Raw genomic sequence first — 21,160 nt, forward strand, 5'->3', positions numbered from 1 at the left:
AAGATGTGTAGCCGAAGTAAGAAGCTAAATATTAGCTACATATTAGGCCATTCATTAGATAAATATTAGGGCTATAAATATTGATCCGTCAAAGTGTACTTTTTTTATTTAATTTTTTACAGATTATTAAATGGCAGATTGTGCGTTCTTCCAGGCTGTGCTCTGGAGTCCCGGATATGCAAAGCTCCACTATTGTTTAGGCATACGTTTTTAGACAAGACAACTATTCTACCTAGGCTACAACAACACAATGCAATGAGGAATGTATTGTTATCAAGTGAGTACACAATTGTTGTCTAGGACTGTAAACTGTAGTGATGTAGGCTAATTTGAATATCCGCTCAAACGTCCTATTTTGAATGCTTCATGCCGAAATAACTGCATACAGCCTAGGCCTGATTATACAACCATTTAGATCAGTTATGGGTCTATTCTCGCCAGTTTACAAGGTCCAGAAAGGTACATTAGCAGGCTACTCATATGGTGTACATTTAGCAAGCAAGAGCAAGCTGGAATCTCTCCTCAATAGGCTAGCAGTAGTAAATAAAATTAAGTGTACAACAAGCTATTGTAATCTAGCTTTTCCTGGGACTCCAAAAGATAAGAGGAATAGCTGTAGCTGAGAGGCAGTGGACAGGCAGGGTGCGTAATTGCAAAGAGAACCGTGAAGACAGACTAGATATGTGTAGCCTAAGATAGAAGCGTATGCAACTCATTAATTAGTTAAATATTAGGCCTAATACTGCAGTGAACAGCCTATACCCAAGAATTTACACAGTGAAATATACAGTACCAGTCAAAAGTTTGGACACACCTACTCATTCAAGGGTTTTTCTTTATTTTATTTAATTTTTTTACATTGTAGAATAATAGTGAAGAAGTCAAAACTATGAAATAACACATTTGGAATCATGTAGTAACCCAAAAAGTGTTAAACAAATCAAAATATATTTTATATTTCAGATTCTTCAAATAGCCACCCTTTGCCTTGATGACAGCTTTGCACACTCTTGGCATTCTCTCAACCAGCTTCATGAGGTAGTCACCTGTAATGCATTTCAATTAACAGGTGTGCGTTGCCCCAATGCATAGTGCCAACTGTAAAGTTTGGTGGAGGAGGAATAATGGTCTGGGGCTGTTTTTCATGGGTCGGACTAGGCCCCTTAGTTCCAGTGAAGGGAAATCTTAACGCTACAGCATACAATGACGTTCTAGACGATTCTGTGCTTCCAACTTTGTGTCAACAGTTTGGGGAAGGCCTTTTCCTGTTTCAGCATGATAATGGCCCCGTGCACAAAGCGAGGTCCATACAGAAATGGTTTGTCGAAATCGGTGTGGAAGAACTTGACTGGCTTGACTGATTGAGCCCTGACCTCAAGCCCATCGAACACCTTTGGGATGAATTCGAACACCGACTGCGAGCCAGGCCTAATCGCCCAACAACAGTGCCCGACCTCACTAATGCTCTTGTGGCTGAATGGAAGCATTTCACAGTGGCAAAGTTCCAACATCTAGTGGAAAGCCTTCCCAGAAGAGTGGAGGCTGTTATAAGAAGGGGGGACCAACTCCATATTAATGTCCATTATTTTGGAATAAGATGTACGACGAGCAGATGTCCACATACTTTCAGTCATGTAGTGTATCTAGCTGTTACAATATGCTCATATTTGCTATTTGTTGAGTCACCATGTGACTCTATACTTACTGAAACGTTTCTAACAGATCGAGGTACTCTGACTGGAAGAGTCGAGCCAGTTTAGCCTCCACCATGGTGAGTGTGGACGCGTGGCTGATGCTCCCCTGGATATGATGAAACCTGTGGTAAGAAGAAGACATTGGCCGTGTCCGAATATCCGTTCTTGCATTCTAAATAGTAGGCATTTTGGTTCTGCAAAAATAGAACGTTTTATAGTATATGACATTTCAAAAATGTGGTAACGGTATGCTTTGTGTTTGACAACAGCTGATAATCAAAGAAGGTAACGCACTGTACCAAAATGAACGAATGGCTGAAATCAATTACGCATAAGATGACGTATTCCCAGTTGGTATTTGTCGCTTACTGAATTAGTTTTTACTAAACAGTATGTAGTACGATTAGTACACAGTATGTAGTTTTAGTAAGTAGTAGGCAAGACAGATTTCGGACACGGCCATTCCCTCAATATTACCATCTGTATCAGGGTTACATTTTACATTTACATTTTAGTCATTTAGCAGACGCTCTTATCCAGAGTGACTTACAGTTAGTGAGTGCATACATTTTTCATACTGGCCCCCCGTGGGAAACGAACCCACTACCTTGGCGTTGCAAGCGCCATGCTCTACCAACTGAGCTACACGGGGCCTACACGGTACAATATACGATACGATATACGATACAATGCAATATACTTAAGCAGTAAGGCCCTAGAGGGTGTGGTATGTTGGCCAATATATCATGGCTAAGGGCTGTTTTTAGGCGCGAAGAGGAGTGCCTGGATACAGCACTTAGCTGTCATATATTTGCCATATACCACAAACCCCCAAGGTGCCTTATTGCTATTGTAAACTGGTTACTGACATAAAAAGAACAGTATACAAGTACTTTAGCATCATAACCGTGGTATATTGTCTGATATACACACAGCTGAAGAAAATGCTGTTTCGGCCAATCAGCAACCAGGACACAAACTGCCCAGTTTATAATCTGGGATATACAATATGATATCCGATATGATGCGATACACGATGCAATATTCAACACAATAAAGTGGGCACACTAGTTACAGGACTAAGACAAACACAACATAATTTGACACATACTCATGACATACAACACGTCATAACACATGTAACTTCAATATATCTCGTCATATACAGTGCATTCGGAAGGTATTCAGACCCTTTCCCTTTTTCCACATTTTGTTACGTTACAGCCTTATTCTAAAACATGTTCCTAATCAGTCTACACACAATACTCCTTAATGACAAAGCGAAAACAGGTTTTAAGAAATGTTAGCAAATTTACTAAAAATAAAATACAGAAATACCTTATTTACATAAGTATTCAGACCCTTCGCTTTGAGACTCGAAATTGAGCTCAGGTGCATCCTGTTTACATTGATCATACTTGAGATGTATCTACAACTTGATTGGAGTCCACCTGTGGTAAATTCAATTGATTGGACATGATTTGGAAAGGCACACACCTGTCTATATAAGGTCCCACAGTTGAAAGTGCATGTCAGAGCAAAAACCAAGCCATGAGGTCAAAGGAATTGTCCATAGAGCGGACTTTGGTCAGGGAGGATACCAAGAACCCGATGGTCACTCTGACAGAGCTCCAGAGTTCCTCTGTGGAGATGGGAGAACCTTCCAGAAGGACAACCATCTCTGCAGCACTCCACCAATCAGGCCTTTATGGTAGAGTGGCCAGACGGAAGCCACTCCTCAGTAATAGGTACATGACAGCCTGCTTGGAGTTTGCCAAAAGGCACCTAAAGGACTCTCAGACCATGAGAAACAAGATTATCTGGTCTGATGAAACCAAGATTGAACTCTTTGGTCTGAAGGATACCTGGCACCATCCCTACGGTGAAGCATGGTGGTGGCAGCATCATGCTGTGGGGATGTTTTTAAGCGGCAGGGACTGAGAGACTAGTCAGGATCAAGGGAAAGATTAATGGAGCAAAGTACAGGGAGATCCTTGATGACAACCTGCTCCAGAATGCTCAGGACCTCAGACTGGGGCGAAGGTTCACCTTCCAACAGGACAACGACCCTAAGCACATAGCCAAGACAACGCATGTGTGGTTTCGGGACAAGTCTCTGAATGTCCTTGAGTGGCCCAGCCAGAGCCAGGACTTAGACAAGATCGAACATCTCTGGAGAGACCTGAAAATAGCTGTGCAGTGACCCTCCCCATCAACCTGACAGAGCTTGAGATGATCTGCTGAGAAGAATGGGAGAAACTCCCCAAATACACGTGTGCCAAGCTTGTAGCGTCATACCCAAGAAGACTCAAGGCTGTAATCGCTGCCAAAGGTGCCTCAACAAAGTACTGAGTAAAGGGTCTGAATATTTATGTAAATGTAATAATTTACAAAAATGTCAAAAAAATATATTTAATCAATTTTAGAATAAGGCTGTAACGTAACAAAATGTGGAAAAAGTCAAAGGGTGTGAATACTTTCCGAATGCACTGTACAGCGTTGTTCTGTAGAAACCATCTCAGGGAAACTCATCTGCGTGCCGGTCGTCCTCTCCAGGGTCTTGGCCTGACTGCAGTTCGGCATCGTAACCGACTTCAGTGAGCAAATGCTCACCTTCGATGGCCACTGGCACGCTGGAGAAGTGTGCTCTTCACGGATGAATCCTGGTTTCAACTGTACTGGGCAGATGGCAGACAGTGTGTATGGCGTCGTATGGGTGAGCGGTTTGCTGATGTCAACATTGTGAACAGAGTGCACCATGGTGGCAGTGGGGTTATAGTATGGGCAGGCATAAGCAGGTAGCCTAGCGGTTAAAACCGTTGGGCCAGTAACCGAAAGGTTGCTGGTTTTAATCCCCGAACCTACTAGGTGAATAATCTGTCAATGTGCCCTTGAGCAAGGCACTTAACCCTAATTGTTCCTATAAGTCGCTCTGGATAAGAGCGTCTGCTAAATGAGCTTGATCAACTCTATGCAAAGGAGATGTGTCGCGCTGCATGAGGCAAATGGTGGTCACACCAGATACTGACTGGTATTCTGATCCACGCCCCTACCTTTAAAAAAAAAACTATCAATGACCAACAGATGCATATCTGTATTCCAAGTCATGTGAAATCCATAGATTAGGGCCTAATGAATTTATTTTCAATTGACTGATTTGCTTATATGAACTGTAGCTCAGTAAAATCTTTGAAATTGTTGCATGTTGCATTTATGTTTTTGTTCAGTGTACTTGTGTTGTCACCATAGATCCCTAACTCCAGTTTACAGGCTTCAACGCTCAATGTAAATATCCCAAATCCCAAAGTACACAATGACATGTAAAACCCACCCATCAAGTCCTGTTCACAAGTCTTATGTCAAGCAGTCCCCCAAACACACACATACACCCGCAAACGCACACACACACACACACTTCGTTTAATCTGGGTTAAGATAACCTCCGACATAGGACGGCTGACTTCTGTCTGCTATCGCCGTGGTAACTCATCCCTGGGAAAGGGACTGTAAACTAAACTTAGTTAATCTGTGCTAATGTTTGCTTGTCCCGCTTTATCCAATTTAGGGTCCTTAATCTGTAAAAGTTGTAATAAATTAGCCTCTGAATACCCTACTAGCAAGCAAAGTGTAAACCTCTGCTGCCTTTTAAACATTTAAGCATAAATGGATAAGTGTGGCGCAGAGGAAGGCTAGATGTGACCGGGAGTACTCTGGACACGTGTTACTGTAGAATTTTAGAGTCACAGCTCTGGGGTGCACTTCCAGAAGCCTTCGTAACTCAAACTCTAAGCTATATGTAAAAGATACAATCTGTCCCCTCAGGGCACAAGGATGAAATACAAAATCAAATCACACAAACAAGAACAAACCAGTTCCATTGATCCAGTCAGTGCGTGAGTGTGTAGCCTAATAATGACATAATTGAAGGTTGTAAACTGGTTTTCTGGTTAATGAGATGTCACATAACCAGATTACAACCAGGTAAAGACATTCTGTGGTCGCTAAAAAGACGTCAAGTGTACAACCAATATACAACCAGACAACAATGTCACAAAAAAAACATCAAGGATACAACCAGTTTTGACCATTGGATTGTGACTATGTGGCTGTGACCTCTGACCTGTGTTGTGGGTTGGATAGGATCCTGTGTGTGACCCCTTCCTCTCTGCGGTCCTGAAACATGCGGAGGAACTCTGGGTAATGGATCACACCTGTCTTGTTGAGCTGGCCAGAAACAAGCCCACATGCTCCCTCTTTAGATTCAGGCCAAAGGTCTTCAGCACCTGCAGAAACTCCTCCAGGCCCACCTAGACAAATGCCCCGGCAAACACACAGACCTAGTTTAAATACCTTGAATACTTTGAAATGTATTTTTCTTTCTTTCTTTCTTTCTTTTTCTTTTTCTCTTTCTTTCTTTCTTTCTTTCTTTCTTTCTTTCTTTCTTTTTTCTTTCTTTCTTTCTTTCTTTCTTTCTTTCTTTCTTTCTTTCTTTCTTTCTTTCTTTCTTTCTTTCTTTCTTTCTTTCTTTCTTTCTTTCCTTCTTTCTTTCTTTCTTTCTTTCTTTCTTTCTTTCTTTCTTTCTTTCTTTCTTCAGTTCAATACCAGGCCAATACTTTGACTAAAAGTGAAACTATATTGAACCTTCACCTGTCTCCAATCCCTAGCTGTCAACAGACTCACCTTGAAGGTCTGGTCTGGATCCAGTTGGTCAAACTGGGATTTCATTCTCTGGACGCCCTCGCTCAACCTGTCCTTCAGCCACGTCTCCATGGCGATGGATACCCCACGCTCCTCCTCCAACATCGACAGGGCCCTGGGTCTGGCTGAAAGCACAAGGGCATGATGGGTAAAGGGAAAAGCATGGTGTAGTATCAATGCGCAATCTGTAAAATGTCCCACTGGCACTCATCAATGATAATTTCAACTACGGACACCTATCCTTCGAAATTTGAAGAACTTACATGTGCCTAAACTTAACTAATAAATGAATTTATTAATGTATTAATAAATCATTGTTTAAGACAATAAGGGTTGTTTGCATGTGGAAAACCTACAGATCGCACCTTTAATTTCAGGGGAAATTGCCCTTTATTTCCCAACTGTGGTCTGCATATTAACCCAGTCATACCTTGAAAAGTAAAAGCTTCAATATCATAGGGGTTAGGGGGGTACCCAGACCAGAAAAATATCCAACTTTAGTCATTTAAAATGATACATATTAATTTAGGGGACTATTAATGGATTAAAAATGTAGAACTGTTCTGTCCTTTATAAGGGTGAGGTGCCTTTGACTGGTATGATACTACAGTGCCCTCTATAGGTAACTTTTGGTCACAGCAATTACTAACTATTTTTGTCTCTGGATGTAATGTTTGATAATAATATTGATAACATGATCATTTAGCAGATGCTTCTATCCATGTAACATACAATTGAAAGGGACACCTACATTAAGTGTGTGTACACTACGGGATTCAAAGGCACAACCCTGGTGTTGCAAGCACCATGCTTCAACCCACTGGACCGCTGACACTATGTTTGTACATATAATAGTTAATACTTACTTAAATACTTAATACTTAAAGTGATGCTCCAGAACTTTTGTATAATTTCAGACAGTAGTTTTGAAAGTGGTGCTCACGAGCCAAAACGGGTTCCTGTTTTTTGTGTTCTATGTTATCCAATTGTGTACCATGTCATCCATTTCGTATGAAATGTTACATCCTGCAAAAAAAAAATGTTTTGGTGTGTGTGCAACTTGTGTGATATGTTATGAATTCAATTACTACAATATGTTACGAATTTGTTGTGCTTAAGATCCCGGACTGCATCTTTAAGTATATGTAAATACTAAATACTTAAGTCAAAACTTCAGTAAATACTGAAGTTTAAGTAACAACAAACTTGTGTGATATGTTATGAATTCAATTACTACAATATGTTACGAATTTGTTGTGCTTAAGATCCCGGACTGCATCTTTAAGTATATGTAAATACTAAATACTTAAGTCAAAACTTCAGTAAATACTGAAGTTTAAGTAACAACAAATTAAGAGACATTACCAACAGGACAATGACCCAACACAACTCCAGGCTGTGTAAGGGATATTTGACGAAGAATGAGAGTGATGGAGTGCTGCATCAGATGACCTGGCCTCCACAATCCCCCGACCTCAACCCAATTGAGATGGTTTTGGATGAGTCGGACGGCAGAGTGAAGGAAAAGCAGCCAACAAGTGCTCAGCATATGTGGGAACTCTTTCAAGACTGTTGGAAAAGCATTCCAGGTGAAGCTGGTTGAGAAAATGCCAAGAGTGTGCGAAGCTGTCATCAAGGCAAAGGGTGGCTATTTGAAGAATCTCAAATATAAAATATATTTTGATTTGTTTAACACTTTTTGGTTGCTACATGATTCCATATGTGTTATTTCATAGTTTTGATGTATTCACTATTATTCTACAATGTAAAAAATTGTAAAACAAATAAAGAAAAAGCCTTGAATGAGTAGGTATGTCCAAACTTTTAACTGGTACTGTATATATTACTTTTTTTACGTTTGAAATAAATTGCTTCCGGTTATTGAGAAATCATTGAAAATATGCAATTTTTTCAATCAGGGAATTAGATTTGACTCCAACCCTGATGCACATACTTAAATGCAGAAAATGCAGTATATAATGTTTAACATTTCAAAAATCCTCATACTTTACTTATGTACCACATCGTATTATTCATAAATGACTTATACATATATAGATATTTTGAGGGGGAAAACACACTTCTTCTAAAGCTTCTCAAACTCCCTCTAAGTTGAGGCCCAGCTGTGAAAGACATCTCTTCAGCTCTGGAGCTACAATCCAACTGGTCCTCTGTAGGCCTAGCTCTGTGGGACGTGACTCTATGCCCTCCAGGAACCTGTGGTGGGGAAAACCACATCATTTACATTTTAGTCAGCTTTAAGCTGGTCTGGTCTAGCATTCAGCTAAGGAAAGTGAAAACGTTTCTGTGACATTCAGATACGTGTGTGTGTGTGTGTGTGTGTGTGTGTGTGTGTGTGTGTGTGTGTGTGTGTGTGTGTGTGTGTGTGTGTGTGTGTGTGTGTGTGTGTGTGTGTGCACGTGCGTGCGTGCACATGCGTGTGTTTAAATGTCGCTTGCAAAACAAACTGTTGCATCTTCAGTTTCTAAATAGATGAATAAGATGATGACATTATGATAACAAATATTATAGATAGACGTGTGAGGCTTATAGATTCCTGCATTACTCAAAACTTTATCTCAAAAGGGATTTATGATGATGATTTAGGCACTCAAACAGTGCAGATTCTTGGTTGCATTCATATTGCAGATATACAGTACGATCTCTATTAAAAAATGCTGCTTCTTTTGTTTTCCAAATGTCATTCTCAATACCAAGCCAATGAATATCAAAATATTCAATCATTTGTAGACTTGCATAGACTTCATATGTGGTGACCAAAAAGTTGATATTAGGTAAATTTGACACTAATACTTTGTAAATGTTAAGGAGATAGACTGGGGGTAAGGCCCTGCGATAGACTAGTGTCCTGTCCAGGGGCTGTACTTGTACATCAAGCTGTCTCACGCTACAGAAACAGGAGATAGTTTCCATCTCCTATGAGCCAAGGCTTGTGCAAGGCTAGTTACTTTTACTTACTTTGTAAACGTAGCCTAGTGTCCACAGGGTGGTTGCTAGTGTGACTGACTAACAGAAGTTTTCAAAAGATAACAATACTAGGACGCCTGCGGGTGAACGCCTTATGGAAAGCGAGAAAAAAGTCCTGTCAATCAGACACATCAGTAAGGGGTAATGGGATTAAAGAGTTCACAATCATTTGACTCTCCCTCCCGCTCTCTCTTTTCTCTCTCTCTCTCTCTCTCTCTCTCTCTCTCTCTCTCTCTCTCTGTCTCTCTCTGTCTCTCTCCCTTTCTGTGCCTCTCACTCCTCTCTCGTCCTGAGTTTTTCTTTCTCTCCCTCACCCCTTTCTCTTGCTCTCACCATTTTATCTGTCCCTCTCACTCCTCTCTATTCCTGAGTTCCTTTTCTCTCCACCCTCTTACTTTCTCTCTCCTCCTTTCAGTGGTGGGAAAAGTATTCAATTGTCATACTTAAGTACAAGTAAAGATACCTCAAGTAAAGATGACTCAAGTAAAAGTGTGTGAAAGTCACACAGTAATATACTACTTGTGTAAAAGTCTAAAAGTATCTGGTTTTAAATGTACTTAAAGTACAGTGGTGGGAAAAGTACTCAATTGTCATACTTGAGTAAAAGTAAAAGGTAAAAGTAAATCAAATTCCTTATATTAAGCAAACCAAACTGCACAAATGTCTTGTTTTTTAAATGTAAGGACAGCCAGGGGCACACTCCAACACTCAGACATAATTTACAAGTGCATTATTTCTGCTTAGTGAGTCTGCCAGATCAGAGTCAGTAGGGATGACAATGCGTTATATTGATAGGTGTGTAAATTGGACCATATTGCTGTCCTGCCTGAGCATTACTAATATGTAACTAATACTTTTGGGTGTCGGGGAAAATGTATGGGGGTAAAAAGTAAAATGTATCTTTAAGAATGTAGTGGAGTAAAAGTACAAGTTGTCAAAAATATACATAGTAAAGTAGATTACAGATATCCCCAAAAACTAATTAAGTAGTACTTCAAAGTATTTTTACTTAGTTACTTTACACCACGCTGTTCTTTTTATGGTCACTTTCTTTCTCTCGTATTCCCTCCCTTTCAATCCCCTCCTTCTCTCTTTCCCTCACTCTTCCCTCTTTCTCTCTCTCTCCCACCCCCACCCCCTGTATCTCTCTCCCCCTCTCCCCACTCTTTCTCCCCGCCCCACTTCTCTTTGCTCCAACTGACTGGGAGTCTACAGGTCTTCCTGATTGGTCACAGGGATTTCTGAACTGGTGGCTCTCAGGCCTTCTCGACCTCCGCTGGAATGTGTTTATGTGTGTGTGTTTGTCTCTGTCTGTCCACCGCAGCGGTTTGCCAGATTGCCCTGACAGGGGAGACACACATACCTCCCCGGTCGAGAGCTGCTGATGACAAACTCGCTCTTGCGCATGCGCCCACACCCACCCACACACACACCATTTCACACCCTGACAATGGCACCAAAGAGAAGAGGTAAATAGTTAAATAATCTCCTTTCCCCTGAGTCGTGTGGTTTTGGGCTCCCCTGTCGATGGAGAGGGAGTATGAATGTGTCCAGTGTTTAAAGCATCCTACCAAGTTTGAACTGAGATTGCTCTAAAGCGGGAGAATTGCGTCAGCATTGACTTAAAACAGAAAGGGCCATTTTGGCTCTGCATTGTTTGAATATAACTATCCAGGGGGTTAGTTTCCCGAAAGCTTTGTAGCTAACTCACCCTAAGCCTGCCTTTTGTCTAGAGTTATCTTTCCAGGGTTAACCAATGCCCAGCCTTCTTTGACCCAGAGATTTCAGACCTGACGGCAGTGGTGTAAAGTACTTAAGTAAAAATACTTAAAAGTACTACTTAAGTAGTTTTTTGGGGTATCTGTACTTTACTTTACTATTTATATTTTTGACAACTTTTACTTTTACTTCACTACATTCCTATAGAAAATATTGGACTTTTTACTCCATATATTTTACCTGACAACCCAAAGTACTTGTAACATTTTGAATGCTTATTAGCAGGACAGGAAAAAAGTAAAACATTCACGTACTTGTCAAGAGAACACGCGGTCATCCCTACTGCCTATAGTCTGGTGGACTCATTAAACACAAATGCATATTTTGTAAATAATGTCTGAGTGTTGGAGTGTGCCCCTGGCTATCCGTAAATTTTAAAAACAAGAAAATGGTGCCATCTGCTTTGCTTAATATAAGGAATTTGAAATTATTTATAATTTTACTTCTACTTTTGATACTTAAGTATATTTAGCAATTACATTTACTTTTGATGCTTAAGTATATTTAAAACCAAATCCTTTTAGACTTTTACTCAAGTAGTACTTTACTGGGTGACTTTCACTTTTACTTGAGTAACTTTCTATTAAGGTATCTATGCTTTTACTCAAGTATGACAATTGGGTACTTTTTCCACCACTGACTGACAGTCTAGTAATGTAGTTCTTTGGGTTATGGTACAGTATATGTCACAACCAATGTCACAATTTCACTATGTTGAAATTTAGACACTGCATTGTCAAGGCTGGGGTCGACAGTACTTCAACTCTCAGGAAGGCAATAGAGATGCTAACTTAACCATCCGCTCCACCTGTCTGACACTTGCAGATCTCAGCCATAACACACCTACACTTTCTCTAAAGCCTGAAGTACAACCCCGGCACAACCATAGCACGACTTACAATCTTTCTATTTTAAAATTTAAAAAATGAAATTGGGGGGTAGATCAGCTTTAATATTGCATATATACAGTACCAGCCAAAAGTTTGGACACACCTGGTTTGAAGTTATATATACACTACCAGTCAAAAGTTTGGACACACCTACACATTCAAGGCTTTTTCTTTATTTTTACTATTTTCTACATTGTAGAATAATAGTGAAGACATCAAACTATGAAATAACACATATGGAATCATGTAGTAACCAAAAAAGTGTTAAACAAATCAAAATATATTTTATATTTGAGATTCTTCAAATAGCCACCCTTTGCCTTGATGACAGCTTTGCACACTCTTGGCATTCTCTCAACCGGCTTCACCTGGAATGCATTTAAGCTAAAAGTATTGTTATATTACTGATCGATTGACTATGTGTCACGCCCTGACTCAGGGGACGTTTATTTGTTGAGTCAGGGTGTGTATATTCCATGTTGTGTTGTTTCTATGGTGTAGTATCTGGTATGTCTATTTCTATGTTGGCCGGGGTGGTTCCCAATCAGAGGCAGCTGTCGCTCGTTGTCTCTGATTGGGGACCATACTTAGGCAGCATTTTGGCACCTGTTAGTTGTGGGATCTTGTTCCGTATAGGTTTGTTGTGTGTACCTTAAGACTTCACGTATCGTTTGTTTGTTGTTTTGTCGTGTGTTTATTCGTTTAATAAACATGTACGATTATCACGCTGCGCCTTGGTTCGACCAGTCTTTAAACGATCGTGACAGAAGATCCCACCAAATGAGGACCAAGCAGCGTGTCCAGTAGCAGACAGCCTGGACCTGGGAGGAGATCCTGGACGGGAAGGGATCCTGGACTTGGGAGGAGATTCAGGCCGGAATGGATCGCCGTCCTTGGGAGGAGACAGTGGAGGCGCGCTATAGAGCGGAGCAGCGGCAACACAGAAGGTGCCGGTCGAGGAAGAAGCCCGAGAGACAGCCCCAATATTTTTTTTGGGTGGGGGGGGGGGCTAAAAGGGTGGTTGGCGGAGCCTAGCGTTAGAGCAGAGCCAACTCCCCGTACTCATGCAAGGAAGCGTGTGACTGGGCAGGCTCCGTGTTATGCGGAGCTACGTACTGTGCCGCGAGTGTTCCGGCACAGTCCTGTACGTCCTGTGCTGGCACCACGCACGTGTCGTGCGAAGATGGGCATTCAGCCAGGACGGGGTGTGCCGGCTCAACGCTCGTGGTCTCCAGTACGCCTCCTCGGTCCCGTATATCCTGCGCTGGTGCTACGTACTGTATTGCCAGTACGCGTGCACAGCCCCGTATGTCCTGTGCTAATGCCTCACACATATTGTGTGGAAGTAGGCATCCAGCCAGGACGGGTTGTGTCAGCTCTCCGCTCCAGACCTCCAGTCCGCCTCCACAGTCCGGTACGGTCCGTTCCTGCTCCCCGCACCAAGCCAGTGGTGCGTGTTCCCAGTCCGGCACGGCCCGTTCCTGCTCCCCGCACCAAGCCAGTGGTGCGTGTTCCCAGTCCGGCCCGGCCCGTTCCTGCTCCCCGCACCAAGCCAGTGGTGCGTGTTCCCAGTCCAGCCCGGCCCGTTCCTGCTCCCCGCACCAAGCCAGTGGTGCGTGTTCCCAGTCCTGCCGGCCTGTTCCTGTCCCTCGCACCAAGCCAGTGGTGCGTGTCGCCAGCCCGGTCCGGCCTGTTCCTTCCCCTCGCACCAAGCCAGTGGTGCGCGTCGCCAGCTCGGCCCGGCCTGTTCCTGCCCCTCGCACCAAGCCAGTGGTGCGCGTCGCCAGCCCGGTCCGGCCTGTTCCTGTCCCTCGCACCAAGCCAGTGGTGCGCGTCGCCAGCCCGGTCCGGCTTGTTCCTGCTCCTCGCACCAAGCCAGTGGTGCATGTGTCCAGTCCCACCGGTGTCTGGTCCGGCACCGGTCAGCTGCTCCACTCCGGAGCCAGAGCAGTCCGCTCCACCGGTGCCTGATCCAGCTCCGGTTAGCTGCTCCACTCCGGAGCCAGAGCAATCCGCTCCACCGGTGCCTAGTCCAGCTCCGGTCAGCGGCTCCAGTCCGGAGCCTGTGCAGTTCGATCCACCATCGTCGGGTCCAGCTCCAGTCAGCGGTTCCAGTCCAGACCCAGACGTCAGCCCCTCTCCAGGTTTGGGGTCTACCACACCAGGGTCCAGACAAGGCTTGGTACTTCGTGGAAGGAATGAGAGGGGAAGCAGTGCGCCGAGGTCCAGACCAAACCAGGGGCGCAACAGGGAGGTGGAGAGAAAGTGGTGGTTACGCCCGGAGCCGGATCCGCCTCCGAGGCAGAATGCCCACCCGGCCCCTACCCTATTATGTTTATGTGGCGCGGTCGGAGTCCGCACCTTTGGGGGGGGGGGTACTGTCACGCCCTGACTCAGGGGACGTTTATTTGTTGAGTCAGGGTGTGTATATTCCGTGTTGTGTTGTTTCTATGGTGTAGTATCTGGTATGTCTATTTCTATGTTGGCCGGGGTGGTTCCCAATCAGAGGCAGCTGTCGCTCGTTATCTCTGATTGGGGACCATACTTAGGCAGCCTTTTGGCACCTGTTAGTTGTGGGATCTTGTTCCGTATAGGTTTGTTGTGTGTACCTTAAGACTTCACGTATCGTTTGTTTGTTGTTTTGTCGTGTGTTTATTCGTTTAATAAACATGTACGCTTATCACGCTGCGCCTTGGTTCGACCAGTCTTTAAACGATCGTGACACTACGACTTTTCAAATCACCCAGCATTGCTATTTGCAGAGTTAGCGTCAGGTAAATGTTGCAATTCTTCAGCCATTCCTGCGACCAAAAACAAGCTGCACATGGACAGTACCAAAACAAATGATCTAATGATTCTGTCTCTTTGCAGCAAAATCTGCAGCGCTGGGATGGTTGTATCCCCCATATATATAACATTATATTGGTTGCAAGAATTTTGTATAATCATTTAAATTGGAAAATTCTATGTTTTTAATCCGGCGTCGTTTTACAATACTTAGGGGATGGGTGTCCTCTCTCCAGACTTACCTGTTCTGGGCCTGTCCCCGCAATAGGGAGAGGGTCTGGGAGGCTGTGACTGCAGCTGGAGCAAGGGGAGGGGCTGTGCTGGGGTCCTGGTTGGGGTTAAACCAAGCGGCTAGTCCACCTGCTCCAGACTCTCTTATGGCCTCCCACAGCTCCTCAAAGCCAATGGCTGCCTTCTTGGACAAATGCAGTCTGGAGGGTTCAAAAGGTTATGTTTTACTGTATGGTTCATTCCAGGGATGGAGTTAACTGCAGGGATGAATTTAGATTATTTTTGATTTTATCAAATTGAAGAATTAGCCATGGTTTTCTATGAGGAGTTTTGAGTTTGTGAATTTAGTTTAAATGGAATTGATTCTAACCCAGGTTCATTTGTTTTGTTTTTACATGACTCTAACACACATGGCTTTTGAAGTTCATTGTAGGCAAATTAATGTTTTGTTTCAGTGATTCACATCAAGCATCATCACACGTGGTGTATATATATACATGTTTTATTGTCACATAAACTGGATAGGTGGAGTGAAATGTGTTGTTTCAAAGGGTCAGCCATAGTAGGACTTTTTTCTCTCCTTCTGTAAGGCAGCAAATTAGAGTTACAGTGGGGGAAAAAGTATTTAGTCAGCCACCAATTGTGCAAGTTCTCCCACTTAAAAAGATGAGAGAGGCCTGTAATTTTCATCATAGGTACACGTCAACTATGACAGACAAATTTAGAAAACAAAATCCAGAAAATCACATTGTAGGATTTTTTATGAATTTATTTGCAAATTATGGTGGAAAATAAGTATTTGGTCACCTACAAACAAGCAAGATTTCTGGCTCTCACAGACCTGTAACTTCTTCTTTAAGAGGCTCCTCTGTCCTCCACTCATTACCTTTATTAATGGCACCTGTTTGAACTTGTTATCAGTATAAAAGACACCTGTCCACAACCTCAAACAGTCACACTCCAAACTCCACTATGGCCAAGACCAAAGAGCTGTCAAAGGACACCAGAAACAAAATTGTAGACCTGCAACAGGCTGGGAAGACTGAATCTGCAATAGGTAAGCAGCTTGGTTTGAAGAAATCAACGGTGGGAGCAATTATTAGGAAATGGAAGACATACAAGACCACTGATAATCTCCCTCGATCTGAGGCTCCACGCAAGATCTCACCCTGTGGGGTCAAAATGATCCCAAGAACGGTGAGCAAAAATCCCAGAACCACACGGGGGGACCTAGTGAATGACCTGCAGAGAGCTGGGACCAAAGTAACAAAGCCTACCATCAGTAACACACTACGCCGCCAGGGACTCAAATACTGCTGCGCCAGACGTGTCCCCCTGCTTAAGCCAGTACATGTCCAGGCCCGTCTGAAGTGTGCTAGAGTGCATTTGGATGATCCAGAAGAGGATTGGGAGAATGTCATATGGTCAGATGAAACCAAAATATAACTTTTTGGTAAAAACTCAACTCGTCGTGTTTGGAGGACAAAGAATGCTGAGTTGCATCCAAAGAACACCATACCTACTGTGAAGCATGGGGGTGGAAACATCATGCTTTGGGGCTGTTTTTCTGCAAAGGGACCAGGACGACTGATCCGTGTAAAGGAAAGAATGAATGGGGCCATGTATCGTGAATTTTTAAGTGAAAACCTCCTTCCATCAGCAAGGGCATTGAAGATGAAACGTGGCTGGGTCTTTCAGCATGACAATGATCCCAAACACACCGCCCGGGCAACGAAGGAGTGGCTTCGTAAGAAGCATTTCAAGGTCCTAGGTGGCCTAGCCAGTCTCCAGATCTCAACCCCATAGAAAATCTTTGGAGGGAGTTGAAAGTCCGTGTTGCCCAGCGACAGCCCCAAAACATCACTGCTCTAGAGGAGATCTGCATGGAGGAATGGGCCAAAATTGGGCCAGCAACAGTGTGTGAAAACCTTGTGAAGACTTACAGAAAACGTTTGACCTGTGTCATTGCCAACAAAGGGTATATAACAAAGTATTGAGAATCTTTTGTTATTGACCAAATACTTATTTTCCACCATAATTTGCAAATAAATTCATTAAAAATCCTACAATGTGATTTTGTGGATTTTTTTTCTCATTCTGTCTGTCATAGTTCACGTGTACCTATGATGAAAATTACAGGCCTCTCTCATCTTTTTAAGTGGGAGAACTTGCACAATTGGTGGCTGACTAAATACTTTTTTTCCCCACTGTAAGTGCCTTTCTCAAGGGCACATCGACTGATTTTTCACCTTGTCAGCTCAGGTATTCAAACCAGCAACCTTTTGGTTACTGGCCCAACGCTCTACCCGCTAGGCTAACTGTCGCCCCATAGAATAAAGACTCCTGTTATGTTTTTCCTTTACACTGTCAACCTTCCTGACTCTTTTGAAGGGGTTTAACCCCTGTTTTACCCAGCACTTTGCAACAGATGCATTTGAATGCACTATACGATTACAATGTGATATTTATTAAGTTTGGTTGATGTACTAACCGGAGCACCAACTGGCTGTACTGCTGCAGTGTGATGAATCTGCCCAGAAACTTGGTGAGGATCATCAGTAACACATCTCTATGAGCAAAGACAAGAGAGAGGAGAGGGATTAAGAAAACCATATAGGATAAAGGACATCCTGTAGCTGTGTGTCTGTATGTGTTAATGTATAGGGAGAAGATTATGTGTAGGTACAATTATTTTTTTTAAGTGTGTGTGAGTGCACACCTGTGTGTGTGTTTGTGTGTGTGTGTGTATATCTGTGTGTGTGTGTGTGTGTGTGTGTGTGTGTGTGTGTGTGTGTGTGTGTGTGTGTGTGTGTGTGTGTGTGTGTGTGTGTGTGTGTGTGTGTGTTAGTCAAAGCCTAACCTGTTGGCCAGTGCTTTTCCTTCCGGGTGGTTGTTCTTGAACATTCTCTGAAGGTTCAAGTGTCCTAATGACTGAGTCTTCTGCCTTACCTCGTGCTCAAGCTGGAGGTAGAAAACAAAGATATCAATGCAGTGACTATAGCTCACTTAGTGCATTCAGTGCATTCATTTGTTAATTAATTCGGTAATTTGTTCATTCATTTGTTAGTTCATTCAATACACCAATCAACCATCAGAACATGAAACATTTTGTCAAAATTAATTTTGACAACTTTGACTACGTCAAAACAATAATGATTCAACATCTCACATTCAACAAAACAGAGGAAGCTAAGTGACGTCCACTAGGAACTATGCAGATGTCATAAGCAGGCCAGACCTTTCTGCTGGTAGGTTAGGACTTTGACTGACGTTCATCGTCTCTATTATCAAGGGACTTCTTCTGATCTAAGGAAGAGCGGGGGTTTGGGTTTTAAGATAACTGTTGTGGGTCTTTTGACAGGCAGTATCCCTGACTGTCTGAATTTTTATGTTTGCCTTGGTGTGTGTGTCTCTATGTGTGCACACAGTATGTGTACTCTGCACACTGCATTGTGTGTGAGTGTACAGCATATTATGTACGACTGAACTGTACGTGTGTGTGCGAACTTGCATGTGTGCGTGTGCGTGTTTGTGCTTCGGTTCCAGACAGGGCTAAACCTGGTCAGCTATACCCGTCTGACATCTGCAGATCTCAGCCATAACACACTCACACTCAAAATACTAATCTCTACCTCTCCAGCCTCTCCTCCCCTGGGTATGCTGTGTTAACCATTCCTGACCAATGAGGCTCTCTGGGTACCTATGGGTTTTCCCTCAGCATGGTCCAAGGACCCCACTGAAGCCCCTTTCGTTACTCCGACCCCAACTCCACACCATATCTGTGTCTGTTAAATAAACTAAGAACGAGACTGACTTTGATGTGGAAGGAGAGCAACACTGTCTGACTTTCGACCACAATCCTGCTGTTGACGAGCTCATAGCTAAGAAGCTGTATGTGGTCTTGGAATATATAATATGGATCAAATGGTCAGACTTAAATCAAACATTCCATTGAGTGTTGAACAGGAATAAGCACCCTTGAAATAAGGAGAGAAGTTGAATAGGAGATGTCAGATGGAGTGAAATGAAGTGAAAAGAGGGGAAAAGAGACCAAAAGACGGATGAAAGGAGATTGGTTTGGCTGACGGTACTGGTTTGACTGGTGATGCTGGTTTGGCTGGTACTGGTTAGGATGGTGACCCGGCTCCCCCAGCTCTCTGGTGCCACCTGCTGACCTGTCCAAAGCACAACCACATTCACAGCATACCAGGATCATGATCACTCCTGATAAGTGCAAAATCGGTTTAATTGTATTGCAGTTCAACAGTCCTAATTTAAACACATTAATTGTAATTGTCTCTGGGTATCTGCATACTCCAGTTTAGTGCACACAGTCACAAAGTCATTGTGGATTGCATTTAGGCTAGTCGATCTGATGGGATAGGTGTAAGAAACATGGTAATAAATTGAAGAAAATAATAGCCAATCTATCAAGGTTGGGGTCATTTCGAAGACAGTTCAGGAAGTAATTTGAATTTAAAATCGATTTTTTTTAATAACTTTTGAAATAAATATATTATACTAGTCCTTTCAGTTTATTGAGAAGTTATTGAAATTATTGAATTGGAATTTCAGTTTACTTCCTGAATATTTACTGACTTCAATTCGAATTTACCCCAACTCTGCAATCCAGCAGTTCATGGAATTTGTAATAACACTAGACATTGAGTTATACATTACATTTGCAATATCCGGAGAGACCTAGTAGACGATCATATTTTTTAAAATAAATTCCTCCCAAGATAATCAACAATTACTAACTCCAATAGCAGTGAGAAGCACCTGGCCAAACATCGCACATTTATTTGTAGAAGGGCGCCACCACATGGAGATCTGGACCAGAGAAACTGGTCTGGCGCTGTTTATGGTGCTGAAAGGAATTCGCGCACGTGTGTGCGTATGTGTGTGTTTGTGTGTGTGTGTGTGTGTGTGTGTGTGTGTGTGTGTGTGTGTGAGAGAGAGAGAGAGAGAGAGAGAGAGAGAGAGAGAGAGAGAGAGACTATTCAACTTTGTTGCGCAGTAGTTCATTGAAGTCTCTATCCTATTATTCGTTTAGCCAGAGATCACATTGCAATAGGCTACTCACCAAAGATGGGCAGCCGTGGTTTAACCGGATCAAGGGCTACTGAGACCTCGACTCTTTCGGGGATTGGTTGCGAGACCAGGCTGAAACCGCTCTGCTTCAGCGGAGCCTTGTCATAAGGATAACCTGTGGTCGAGGCCCCCATCCCGCGACAGCGGCGGTACAACTTCATCACTCTGAGCGTAATCTCTGGAGTAGCCCCTGAGATAGAGGGTTTCTGGGTCTTTGAGTCTTGATAACGGGTGCTGAATGGCTGGTAGTCGAAGAGAAGCAACCGAGGACAGTCTAGACATTGTATCTGTCATACGCCAGGATAAAAACGGTAGCAAATGTCACATGGTGATGATAGCATAAAATAGTCCTATTTAATTATATTCGTTATTATTTCGTTAACTTATTCGTTATTAATGCTTCCTCGATAGCTTAGGCTACTCTATTCTGAAGTTCCTTCACTGCGTACGACATCAAAGGTTAACTTTTTGTGCCTCGTCTCCAACTCGAGTTGGTTTTTGCAGAATAGGCTATAGGTGCGCGGTTGCTACAGACAACAGAAAGCACTCCAGCCCTCTCCGCCAAAGTTTATTTATTGCGGTGGTAAATGGTGGGGTGGACTTGTCAACTCAAAGAACAATGGTGTTGTTCTTGGCTTAATGTTATATTTTTATGTGTGCAACTTGAATCAACGTGGAAAACTGGTTGGATTTCCAAAAAAGTCATCAATGTAGGGAATTTTGTCTTTATTAAACACATTTTCCGAACTGTGGGGAATGTAATCTACATGCAACCTTAATTATACATTTTTTTTAAGTAGGCCTATAGCATTCGCCCCATTTAAAGTTATTTGAGTGGGTTCCAATAGCCTATTATATTATCCCTGCCTGTCAAAATGCACTGCTCGCAGTTGCTATGCAGCCTGCAAAACAACTGCTAAAATCAGTGTGCAGCAAAACCAGGGAAGTGTGAGAGCATTACTCGCATTACTCGTTGCATAACTGTAGTCATATAGTGAT

The 21,160-nt window shown here is 42.9% G+C and overlaps 1 protein-coding gene and 1 long non-coding RNA gene across 2 annotated transcripts; both read right to left on the minus strand.

Annotated features, from left to right (window-relative positions):
* Positions 1-1,609: 1,609 nt before the first annotated feature.
* Positions 1,610-6,584, minus strand: LOC123481631. The gene is made up of 3 exons (XR_006657218.1): positions 6,375-6,584; positions 5,815-6,001; positions 1,610-1,816 (listed from the first exon to the last, which is right to left on the minus strand). It is a non-coding gene; the product is annotated as an uncharacterized LOC123481631 (long non-coding RNA).
* Positions 6,585-8,488: 1,904 nt separating this feature from the next.
* Positions 8,489-19,201, minus strand: LOC121536027. Its single transcript, XM_045206333.1, has 5 exons — positions 19,119-19,201; positions 17,928-18,028; positions 17,559-17,636; positions 15,079-15,267; positions 8,489-8,609 (listed from the first exon to the last, which is right to left on the minus strand). Exons 2-5 carry the CDS (start codon positions 17,969-17,971, stop codon positions 8,489-8,491), a joined length of 432 nt encoding a protein of 143 aa, XP_045062268.1. The 5' UTR covers positions 17,972-18,028; positions 19,119-19,201.
* Positions 19,202-21,160: the final 1,959 nt, after the last annotated feature.

The sequence above is a fragment of the Coregonus clupeaformis genome, chromosome 22 (assembly GCF_020615455.1).
Source record: "Coregonus clupeaformis isolate EN_2021a chromosome 22, ASM2061545v1, whole genome shotgun sequence".
In the NCBI taxonomy this organism is placed as follows: domain Eukaryota; kingdom Metazoa; phylum Chordata; class Actinopteri; order Salmoniformes; family Salmonidae; genus Coregonus; species Coregonus clupeaformis.

Bases quoted from the DNA above. Each gene is read 5' to 3' on its own strand.
- LOC121536027 (XM_045206333.1), bottom strand. From the start codon at position 17,971: ATGTTCAAGAACAACCACCCGGAAGGAAAAGCACTGGCCAACAG. The intron at 17,637-17,927 runs GTTAGGCTTTGA...CTTTGCTCATAG, and splicing joins GGAAAAGCACTGGCCAACAG to AGATGTGTTACTGATGATCC. The intron at 15,268-17,558 runs GTTAGTACATCA...TGAACCCTCCAG, and splicing joins TACAGCCAGTTGGTGCTCCG to ACTGCATTTGTCCAAGAAGG.